At 34.1% G+C, this 13,020-nt stretch overlaps 1 protein-coding gene across 1 annotated transcript; it reads right to left on the bottom strand.

Moving 5' to 3' along the window:
- Positions 1-964: 964 nt before the first annotated feature.
- On the bottom strand, positions 965-11,142 carry LOC132562345 (homeobox protein goosecoid-like). Its single transcript, XM_060227083.1, has 3 exons — positions 10,947-11,142; positions 3,670-3,875; positions 965-1,291 (listed from the first exon to the last, which is right to left on the bottom strand). Exons 1-3 carry the CDS (start codon positions 11,140-11,142, stop codon positions 965-967), a joined length of 729 nt encoding a protein of 242 aa, XP_060083066.1.
- Positions 11,143-13,020: the final 1,878 nt, after the last annotated feature.

The following is a 13,020-nucleotide window of genomic DNA, read 5'->3' as shown; positions in this document are numbered from 1 at the left end:
TAAATATGAATTCAGAAATTATAAATAATTGATTGAATGTGTGTACAATAGGTATGAAGTTTAGGCATTTCTAGTGAAATCAGTCAATTATTGGTCGATGATACTACTAGACAATAAAACAAAAAGACATGCATATGTTTGTACTTTTTGTATTTTTATTAGACCACTTTTATGTTACGATTTTCTGACATACATTAGTTTATAAATACCTTTATACACACGCAATATACAACACTTAGACATGCACAAGTTCTCCTGAAAACCTCATAACCAACGGCGTCGTGTGCCGTAAATTGTACATTTCTCTAGTATTAGATAGGATTTCATACAATAATAAAAATGTATAGTATAAGAAAGGGAAAAAAGTCTAATAGGCTTATCGTATTTTACATAATAAATTCTTGTGATAATTGAAAAGAAAAAAAAATGAATACAAAACATCATGGTTCTTTATAAAGCTTTCTTTCACACATCCGCGCTTTTTTTCATTTCATACAAAAAATTGAGTATTCCATGACGTCATGCATTGACTTTGAGATTCATTACCAACACCCAGCCAATCACATTTGCGTTTATAGATACAAAGAGATATGGCCACAACACTCGTTCTTTCATACATTGCACAGCCTCACTGGAATTCACCAATAAAAGGATTATGATTTAATAATGCTCAAAATTGACAAAAGACAACACTCAACGTTGATGCCATCATCTTCGTCTCCGTAATGCTTGAATTTGTGCCACTGACCAGATAACACGTCTTGGTTAAATGAACGTTTGTATCACAGATAAACTGTTGCACCGTCAGGATTTACAGCAAAACATTAAAGCTCAAGTGTGTGAGCTCACTGAGGTGCTTACGATCAATCCTTCGTTACCAAATATGTAGCGTAGTACATTGAAAGCACTACGATGTTTAAAAACATTCAAAGTCAAATGAAAGTTTGTAACAAATATAGACATCTCATGACGTTGGTGAATGACTAGAACACGGAACCGGACTGGAGGAAAGGCGGGCATCGGATGTAGTGTTTGCTTCGTCGTCGTCAGACTCCAGTATCTCATTTTCAATGTCTATTTTTGGTGAGTCTGTACTCCTGTGAGAAAAACAATCACTATCTGAGTCAGTACTCTTGTTGATTTGTGAACCACATGAGGCTTCTGTCTCGTTTTCACTTTTGTCTGATTTAGGATCCAGATCGCCGTTTTTCGCTGCCTCAGAGAGTCTCCTAGCGGCTTCTTCCTCTCTCTTGACTTTCCTCCATTTTGCACGCCTGTTCTTGAACCAAACCTATAAAATACAGAAACGGAAAAATATTTGAAAAATAAATTATCATAATTTTTTTTTTCGTCAATACGAAAAAATGTATCTGACAGAGATTCCTTCCTAAAATGATTATTCTACTCAATGTCACGTTGAATCTTGTGGACATAGACAGGAAAGCATGTCTCAGATATGGTAATCATGTATTCTCTTGTTATTTAACGGATAAACAGCGTCATCAGATAACTACTTGTCTTAAATTAGTTAAATACGAGACCTTACACGATATTACAACTCTTTGTGATAGTCTATCGTGTTATCGTGTTTTACGTCGCCATCATTGAACACCGTCTGGGCAGAAAACAGATTATTTCCAGGATGGCGTGCATGCCTCGATGCCCTCAAGGATTGGCCGCCATTTTGTTATAACAGCGCTGCTGTTAGCGTGCCTGATCTCAATTAATTCCAAACATTTTATAGATATTTGTGGCTTGTTTAGACTCCTTAATCTAAATCTACTATATTATGCAGATTTTTCATGTAGCTCCACCATCCAAAATCATATTTGAGTCGTGTCAGTGCGCCAGCGACCGTCAACAGAAACACGCGACTTGCGCGAGCGTTTGTGTACGTGCTTTCCCAGATTTTTATCTTGACGAAATTAAAGTTAACACTTCTTCCGGCTAGTGTTTATATCACTTGTTTGACAGATAGATAGATCAATCCTTTGTGATTCACACTAAAACGATATTGATAAATGGTCGTGTTATTGTCTGCATACATACCTCTATCAACAACTACCCTTTCAAAATGTCCCATGTAGAGTGCGATACAAACGGCATATTCAGTGTCACTATTTTGATAAAACTGACAATTCTTTTATAAAAGAGGCTTAATGTGTGGAAATTGCCGTGTCCGTTTCTTCAGTTTCAATATTAATATCAATTGGTGTCAATACATAAAAATCAACAGAACCATGCAAAGCACTAGCCGTCAGTACCATGTAACGTCACACTTCCCTTATAATCACATCACGGCGTCATCAACTTGGGCAGCCCTTCCATCGATCTTGTACTCAAATGTGTTTTATGATATCGGTGTTATGCCATCTAGAAGACATTATCTGCGGGTGTTCGATATTACCCATTTTATTGTCTGTCTGTAAACTCCCGATGTTAAGACCATGATGCCGATTGCTATTAGAACTACTTCCAACAAAACAGAGACATATCGTTAGAAGTCAATTTTATGACCAACTATTCTTTACTTGAGGAAAATCTGGATTTCCTGCAATAAAACCAGTAAGTCTTTAGTGTTTATTTGTAAATCTTTATATGCTTTCAATTGGTTGTTTGATGTTAGCGATTGCGATGCCATCATCGTTGGAAGAGTTAGTCGATATCTGAGACTGGGCCAATCCAGGGGAGATGCCATCAGCCATGTATATACAAACCACTAGGATCTCCATGGTAGTACTACTCCGTGCTGAGCTTTACCACACGTTTGAAATTCCCTTCTTATGACCCTGTATGGCTGTTTATCGCAATTGTGATATTATTCATAGCCCAAAAATTATTATTAGCCAGCAGTAAAGTGAATACCCAACAAAGGATGGTTTTAGATTTCAAACGACGGTTACATGTCCCATAAATGTTGTTGTAGAGAAGAGGCTTCAGAAAACCAGTAAATCAGAAAATATATTAACGCTCACAAGACCTTGATAATTCTAATTTCTCCGTAATAAAACGGGAAAGTCCTTTTGAAGATAATACATAGATTATAGACCCTCAATAGGGTCCTAAATTGCTGATAACACGATGACAGAAATAACATCGAGATAACACTGGATATCACAGGCAGCTATTCACTTCTTGATTTACTCCTATTATCTGATGCGGTGCTGGTAGCCGCGTTCTTTTGATCTCGCTGCATTCGGCCTGTGATGTGGCTACAGTATGCGCCATTTTGGATTTATATATTGTTGTCGTTATGTTGATTTGGGTTAAATTGAAAAGTGTCTAGCTCGGCGATAGGGCAAGATGGATTGAGCTAAAGCACGGCTTGGAACATTGACTTTGAATAAATCCGTCCTGCTTGAAATGGTACGAACAATGTTATCGATATGTCGACGATGTCCGAGGATATTTGAATGTCCCGGACCGGGAGAATGTTTCGTGGGGCGGGTACCATTGCCAAGCCCCGTATGTACCCAGGCCTATTGAGCTATGAATCACAGTAACACGCTGACATTTCAGCGACGCAATAAAAATCAGTGAAAGTGTTCGATTTGATGATATATTTAATAATGTATGCTAATGTTATTTTTTGGATATAGCAACCAGGTGGTTAGTGTTTGTTCGAAAGGGTACATAACCGGAAGTAGACTGATATTTATGAATAATTACCTCAACTCTCTCCTCTTTTAAGTCTATTTTCATCGCAAGTTCTTCTCTCAGTAATACATCGGGGTAATGTGTCTTGTTGAAGGTGGCCTCTAGGTCCTCTAACTGTTCTTCTGTAAAGATTGTTCTGTGACGTCGTTTCCGTTTCTGGCCAGCACGTGCCAGATCAGCTGGGTTCATCAGACCGGGAAAAGGGTTGTATGTAGCAGCTGCGAACACATACAAAACAATCGTTCAATAAAACTCAAAATGTGATTGTAATGCTGATTAAAAAATACATGGTTGAAACACCAAACAGATTGTACAGGTATTCAAAGAAGCTGAATTTATTTTGTAATATTCAGTCCGTTTATAACCCCTTGTATCAACCGTATGGTGTTATAAGAGAAGCTTCAGGCGAACAGTTGGATTCGTCTCATCTAACACTCATGAAATCTAACTTATATCCGGAATTTCAAGCGATGGCAGGGACTGTCATGTATTTCTTTGAATGCAAAAGGAAGTTGTTGGTGTCAAAATGGTGAGTTATTGGGCTTTGAACTTACCCTTACTCATAATAATTTTAGTTCTATAATAACGTTTTCAATTTCCCGACATATTGTCTAGTCTTAGATATAAAAGATCTTAAATTATTGTCGATGTACTATAGAATTGTTTAAACGAGTTGAATGATAATAATAAGATTCCATTTATCACAAAATACATATTTCTTATTTATAAAGCAAAAATTGTATAATCAATTTTCCTTAATGCTTTATTTCGACGCGGACGGTTCGTGGTTCATTATCAAGATAATTATGTGACGTCAATAAGACGTGTCTTATCTATGACGTCATAATAGTGTTTTACGTATTTTATAATTTGACACAACAGGCTAGGTTTTTTATACAATATATGTAAATAAATTAGTGTTATACAATGTTTAAATAAATTAGTTTTAATAAATGTTTGATAATTATTTGCTATGAAATCAAAAATGTTTTAAGCTAGTTGATTTATTTAATATTTTTGATAGAAAAGTCTGTATGATATGGCTCGGTATAGTAAAATATACACGTATTAGATACTATCAGTGGAGGAGAGCAGGTGTATTCTGTAGCAAAGCATCTGCGGCTAGGCTACCCTGATACTGAACACATCACTGATTTTAACATAAAATATCTCAGCTATGTGTAAAAAATCGGGCTGATTTGTATACTAGAGTTTACACCTGTGTACGTATTTCGGTTCGGTATTACTTAACACGAGGTGTGTCTGTCACGGTATGATTAATGTATGTTTTCATGGTAATTAACACGTTTAATAAACTGTGTCTCCTGCTATGAGTGATATTTAAAAATTGAAACCTTGTTGTTATATTTTACTGCCTTCAGATTGATCGTAGCGCAACGGGCAGATATAACTTTGACACATGTAACAGATACGACAGTTCTATATATAGTATTATCTCCTTGAAATATAACGTGACTCGGAGAACGAGTGTACCAAGCATTCTAGTTAAAAAAATTCAGTAATGGATGTTTTTGTTTTGATAAATAATCACGTGATAATTGTGATGCTGCACCTTTTAGCCTGACCCTGGAAGGTATGTGTCCCCATTGCCGGGGGTTAAGGGGATATGGACAAAGCGTGTGGCCGTTGGACTGAAATTCGTTCTAGTTATTTCATATACAAAAGTACCCTTATCAGTTCACATGTTCTGTATCCGTGGAGGTATACATATTTTATGTTCGTCATCATCGGTGAACGACTTCACGTAATGCTATGCATTACCTATAGGGTATATGATTACTCTTTCATGAGTTTAAATACGGTTATATACTTTCCGGTGCATAAGTTATTCGCGTTAGCCGACGTTATGGGTAATTTTCATTATATAACCGTTTTTACGAGTGACAACTTGTATCCTTTGATCTTTACCCGTAAGTCAGAGATATAGGTACTACAATGTGTATCAATACCGTTTATCGATATCATAACCAAGTTTGATTGGTTAATACAAATTTCGAGATAATTCAAAATTTCGATAGAAATTCTACTTATTGCCCGAGGGTAATGTTTTTTCTATGCAAGGGGAAGCAACTCTATTTATAGATGAAACAATGTCTCAATTGTCCCATTGTTGATTCTGAGGTGACAATAATTTTACATGAAACTAAAGTATTACAAACACAGGAATGAATCGGTGATTAAAATATGTTAAAGTGATTGCTCTTTAAAGAGTTGTCGATATACTATTTAACAGATAGACTGTTATGTACTATATATCTTCACCTTTATATTTTTGTGTTTCAGTGATGCGAATCAAACTTGCTCATGCATAACTACAATCACATCGGTGCTAAATAATCCACCTTCATATTTTTGATATCTTTTTAATGAAAACTTACACCTGAAATCTTGCTTTGATCTTCCCCGTGTTAGAGAAATGGGATAATTTTGATAAAACGATATAGATATACAATAACAGTATTTTTTTTTCTGTACATAATTTCATCTAAAACCTGCATTCTTTTTCACACATATTTGTTCCGTTAAACGTCTGTAAAACGATATTCTGGTGGTATGCTGGCCATTGTTGCGGTATAACCGTGCTTTCCTGATAAACTCCCTCTTACAAATCGGAACATAATACGCTCGTGTTTCACCATTGTTTGAAAGTTGTGTGGAAACTCTATCGCGTTGAAACAGGAATCCTCGTTAGCTGTTCTACACGACGACACAGTGTATGTCGTCATGTTTGAGATCTAGGGATATTGTCGCATGGAGATCGAGTTTCAGACAAACGCAAACGGCAGTCTATACCCAATCAGATTGAGATCATGTGGATACCAGCGTTGTAGAATTTTATTAAGAAATCAAGCGACCTTTTTCTACTTTTTCGTAAAACCCATTTTTTATGGTTTATTCTCTTTAAATTTTTTTTTCTAAATTTTATGTAGTAGAGCGATTTTTCTTACCTAGAGCCACGTAACATTATTATGATACGCATAAGCCGACGGGCAGATTTAGCTTAATAAAAGCAAGCTGATATTGGCCTATGTTCTGTAGGTCTCACATTTACAATAATCGCACCTTCATAATTATTGTCTGATTGAGCTTCATTCATTTTTAACGCTTAACAACACTAAGTACACGCGAAGTGCTCGTTCTCAGATTCACAAGTTAATCGGGAAGGGCCGAATATTTCCAGTCAATTTAAGCTATACGAGTATCAACTTTATCGCTTAAAAAGCCAGGAAAATATTTCCTTTATTTAATATGTCTGTTAATTTAAAGTTATTCAATTTTAAATGGTTTAGTTTTTGTTCAGCAGATTAATCGTACCAAGACTGAGTAAACTATCCGGAATTCTCCCTAGTTGTTTTTCTAATTATTGCCTAATCAGGCTATAATCTAAGGGATTAAACGGTTAGCGTTGACTGCTTCCCGGATTAACCTAATGCGCTACCGTGTACGCCGTTTTAGCTGTAACAACAAACTTTCACTCGACTAGGAGCTACGTGTCCCTTACATCAAAACGAACAAAACATCTTTGAAAAATACGTGTACGAAATCTTGACTAAATGGATTTGATATTCATGCGTGATTTTGCTTACGTGTGTTGAAAATATAGAGCAGCCTTTTTATATTCTAAAGTGAAATATGGCCGTGATATTTTATCCATATTATTCCAGTTGAATTGAAAGCATCTGAAAACTTATGAAACAGACAAGTATGTGTACCCGTAACGTTTACAATCATAAAGGAAATTAAAAAGAAAAAAAATTGTTATAGAAAAATCTATAAAGACTGAATTGACCTTTAAAATAAAAAAATTATATCTTCACAATGACATATGCAAAATAAATAACACTAACGGTACCGGGCTATCGAATCATAATCATGGTAGTGTAAGTGTTTGTTCCTAAACTGTTTTACACATGCATAACTTAGCAATCAATTTTAGTATTTAAACATTGTTCAGAGAGTAAAACGCGTCAAAATATTTAAATAAATATTTGGGATGAAATCCGGATAAAACATTATATCCGATTTCATCATTGTAAGATATCGTACAATTGAAATCCTTCTTAATTCCTTTCCTTTATCCAACTGTAAGTTGTTTACGTTGAAATTAAATCATATCAGAAAAAAAATTCTTCAAATGAGAACCTGCTAATTGCCAGACATATAAGCATATATCATCACAAAAAAGGATTATCATCACAAAAATTAAGATACTGATTATGCAAACGTGTGACAGAGACGGACTAAATTATATTTATCCGCTAGAGGGCGTTATAATCTGGTTACCGGATTAAGACCCGATATGAAGATTAAATCGTTTCTGATATATCTAAATGATCTTTCCAGGAAAGTATATAAAAGGTCACATCGAGATAAAAGACACCGCGGAATCAATATTAATGGAGACTGCTATATCTACATGTGTTTATTTAAATTGAAGCATTAACCAGGCACTTTGATATGTTGGATTAGGGTAAATATGTTATCAAGTTGATATCTTCATACAAGTAAGCAAATGTTTGTGAAAACATTGAACAACATAATATGATGGATGAAACGAATAGTGCTAATGAAGATCATGGAAGAGTTTAAAAGTAAATATTATAGAAAAACGTTTATTCAATTTAAGACAGATATCACATTTTTCTACTCTGCTTTCGGTATCATTGAAATTTTATTTCTTGTAAAATTTATACCAGATGTTTTTTTTTATTCACAGAAAGACAAATAGTCAGAAAAATATTAAACCGAAAGAAATAAACAGATTAAAAAACTCCAACGTCACCATTGGAGATGCTAACCAGATCTCTCGTATTGTGTGATTTGTCATCACTATTTAGAAGTGAAATTATAATTGAAAGTATATCAGATTGCTCTCATTTAGTACATAAAAATCATGAACATGATGTATTATTTAAAAAGCATATATGTTAATGCTTAAAGTATGTAAAATATACATTGAATGTGTTAATTACTCTCTCAGTGAAATAAACAAAAAAATCTGTCAATTTATTAAATATTTCATTACAGGTATATTAAGAAAATGTTTTGAATTATTTAATTTATCTTTTAAAATTCTTACTTATAAGGATTTCAATACTTGAAGTAATCTTTGAGAAACCTCTCGAAGAAAAGAGATAAAAAAAAAAATATTCATCAAGTTTTATATTTATAAATATAACCTGGCATTTGCCACAGTAATCTATATAAGGAATTACTGTTCCATTTCAAACCAGCAATTCTTTTGTCGTCAATTTTCTTTTAGCAACTTTCCTGAAAATATTTGTTGAGTGCCATATGTCCGAAGAGTATTACGTGAACAACCTCAGGTATATATAAATATATAATATCATGATAGTGATTCTAAAAAAAAAGGAATAATAATTTAAAAATTCAATATGATCTGTATTTGTTTATTTAAAACTTTTGACGAATATTTTTCAAATTATCCCGTATCCAGGCAATTCCCAACCGATTTCTCTCGATCTTATCATATGGCGTAACGCATACATAACGTTAATGATTTTGCAAAGATTTAACGCAAAATCATTATTTTGTTAAAGAATTAAATATCTGAAATATAATTTTCAAAAAGGGGATGAAAGAAATCTTATAATTTTCCATTTTAAAATCTTTTACCCTGTGTACTAATATTATTATTTTGTCGTTTAAAGGGAACTACACTATTTTGCTAACTTTCACTCCGTTCGCCGAAGAAAACATCGACAAAATCTCCGTTTTTGATAGAAGACGACGTGAGATGGGTAGATAGAGGATGTTCGGGCCCTCAGTGATAAGATTCATTTTGTTAGCAACACGTCACAATACGTCGTGTGTCTACCTGTATAGCTCACCTGTCAGTTCAATTCAAGGAGTCATCTGTCTACCCGTCGTCATATTCACTCTAGCACAATGCTAGCTACCTAAGGTCATCTGGTCATTGTTCGCCATGTTAATCTAATTTGTAAATTAGATACTTAAGGCTACAAGATCAGTATCATGTTAACAAAGACTGGCGTGTGAGGTAATGATATTAGAAGTCCCTTTATCATATACTCCTTTACACCTTTCTACATCTTATCCATTCCAATGTAATCTTAATCAAAAGCGGAAATCTTATTTTTGGTAAAAACTTTATCATTAATTTTTAAAAAATGGAAAACGAAATATTTAGTTTCCCCACAAAATCACCTCATAATTACAAACATTTTTTTTGAAGAATGCAATCATAAAAAATTCTCAACACCGGCTATTTTATATGATAGAATCCAAATGCTGAAATGAAGCCCACATCTCTGTCATTTCAAAGGAATCTTGAGTTAAAGGCAATAAGAAAAACTGAGCGCTACGAAGCTCGACTGGAACCGACCAAAAAGGCCAAGGAATCCTTAGAAAAACTGGTGGAATTGGAGGAAATATTGGCTCGAAAAACCCATTAATTTCTCAATATATGATTCTACATTATTCTTCTAACTCCGATCATACCGTCTTAAGGCAGAAACTTAATACAGCTAAAACGAATTTATATGTCTTCGGGTAAAACAATACGTAAAATCGCGGAAAATACCATTAGTCCGCCATGATGAACTTTTCATAGACATGCAAGCAATTACTCGACGGAGAGAAATCAACCTACGGATTTAAAAAAAAAAAGCTTATACAAAATCCATGTAATATGAAATTTTGTTGTAAATAGGCAAGTTGACACTTAATTATAAACCATGTGTCAATTATTATCAATTTTCGTTTTTTTTAAGTTTTACAATTATCATTTCTAGCAGTTTAACAATTTTGATTCACCAATCCTTTTTTGGTAATTGCTTCTCAAAATTAGTACTTTTTTGATAAACTTGACTCAAATTAACAATTTTATTATTTTTGCTTAAGGCCTTTTCATTTTTAATTCTGAAACATGTGGCAGACTGGTAACACTTTTAATGGGGAATGTTATCATGTTCAGAACACTCAAAATGAAAACATATTTACGTTTTTTATTTGAATTTTCATGAAATATTTATATCATTATGTATAGAACCTGGCGTTAAACTTAAACATTCATCAGAGTGATCATTACCTTGAAAATGTTTAGCAGGATTATACTTAGAATAATTAAACACATCTTTTTAAGTTTATTAATTTTGAAATAAAACCCATTCTAATGAAAATAAAACTTAAAATAGAATTTAATATCAATGAGAAATAAATAGCAAAATTCTGTTTCTGGGTGGCCATGCACAAAAGACAATAAAAATTCTGACAAAAGTACTCACCGAACAAGTCCTGGGCCGAATGATGAAGACTAGGATAAGGGAAATAAGGAGATGGTCTGTGAGTAAGAAGGGGTCGTGGGGCCAAGATACTCTCAATAGTGAAGAGAGACTGATTCCCGGACGCAGCGGCTGCTAACATACTGTTCTGATAGGACTTGATTTGTTCCGACGTGTAATAATACGGCAAGTGATGCATAATTGCGGTTTTTATAGTCAAAGTCTTATCGTCCAGGAAACTTGTTCAAAATGAAGAAATCCAAACGTAATTGTCTCCAATTTGTAAAACTTTTGAACTCTGGCGAAGTAAGAATGACACAAACTGTTGGCTTTGCTGCACAAGATATAACTGTTGATGGTGTATGTCTCCCAGCTCTATGTTTATCGGGTACTAATTGAAGTCAGTGTACACCCGTTAAAGTAAGTCAGATTCAACACCTTCGCCCGTGTAAAGACAAGGATAGCGTGTCGAAGGTAACGAAGCGTCTTTTCAACCAATGCCGAGAAACAGCGACACCACCGCTTTTATTGTCATTTAATAATATCATCACGGCCCTATCCATTAGCTAAAAAAATACCCCAACATCCAAATAAAGGATTATCCAAAGGCTTGTCAAAATTCTCCTTTCGCTTTTGTCCGCCATGTTAGATTGATGTATCGTGACGACCAATAGGAAAGCAGTACGGTAAACATCAATAGTAAAGTGGACACGCCCCTAAGATTATAAGCAAATATGAAGGTGTAGACTTTCGCTTTCATTGCCAGCGGCAGTGACAAATTTCCTAACACTTTCTCTACATAGAGATGCCGTAAATTTTATGAAGCATGACAAGATTCCCCGTCGGGGAAATTTGCATATCTATAGTACCATACCAACAAACAAGATGGCGGTAGTTCTTTTCTAAACAACATCAAATACTGACAGAGAAAATGGAGGCGACCATGTATGGTACAACAGAACAGACGTTCTTATCAGGTTTGAGAAATCACATTTAAAAATTATAAAAGATTTTTGTGAAAAGACGGACAGAAGGCAACGTTGACGTACAGACAATTTAGTCTTAAAGACAACGTGAGTGTTGCAACGTGCTTGAATTATCTCTTACTAGACCGCTGCACTTTGGTTTGGACCGATGTCAAGTAATTTACTGATACAATGCCTAATTGTTTTCTACTGTTGAACTTAAAAACGTCTCCGAATAGAACTAATGTTATTACAGTTGATATATCAGGTAAAATTGAATTTTTATAGCTTTCACACCATGCTGATGTTGAATGGTGTACTGACATAACGTCTTGGTGCAGAGGCGACCCAAAGAAACTCACATTGACAAAACGGGGATTGAAATTGAGAAAAAAATTGTTATCAAAGAAATCTGTTTTGTTTCTTCTTATTCATTACAACATTGATTCTATCTGTCTTTATCGTTGTTCTGTTTAAACAATACACTGTTTGTAATTACTAAAAGTATTTTCTTGTAAAGGATTTTTTTCTTTCGTGGGAATACAGCCAGAGATAAATTACTTTTGACCTCACCAAACAAGTATTCCTAGAAGTAAATTTGGAGTGTTAACGAGCAAGGTGATACAATCAGGTTCTTATCATTATTTCAAATTAATTAGTTAATTGATTTCCAGTTATTTGAACATTTAGGGAAGAATTAATTTTCGTAGTAAGTCTGAAATCGAATGTTTATAATAACTCATATATACATTTTTTAAATGTAGTGAAAATTCGGTTTTTCTGTAGATCACTGAAAACAAGAATGACGTTTCATGGAAACTGTTTCATATGTTATACTTATTTAAAGGACCATCCCTTTTGTAGATGTTATACAAAGTATAACAATTAATAAAAGCACCATCCCTTTTGTAGATGTTATACAAATTATAACAATTAATAAAAGCACCATCCCTTTTGTAGATTTTATACAAAGTACAACAATTAATAAAAGCACCATCCCTTTTGTAGATGTTTTACCAAGTACAACTATTCAAGCACCATCCCTTTTGTAGAATTTGAACAAAGTTAAACATTTGTCAAAACATCATCTCATTTGAAGATGTTGTACACAG

Source organism: Ylistrum balloti, unplaced genomic scaffold (genome assembly GCF_031769215.1).
Source record: "Ylistrum balloti isolate Yb309-2 unplaced genomic scaffold, AGI_CSIRO_Ybal_v1 Utg371394, whole genome shotgun sequence".
NCBI lineage: Eukaryota > Metazoa > Mollusca > Bivalvia > Pectinida > Pectinidae > Ylistrum > Ylistrum balloti.
The sequence above is the reverse complement of the archived record's forward strand: the minus strand, read 5'-3'. Positions and strand labels throughout refer to the sequence as shown.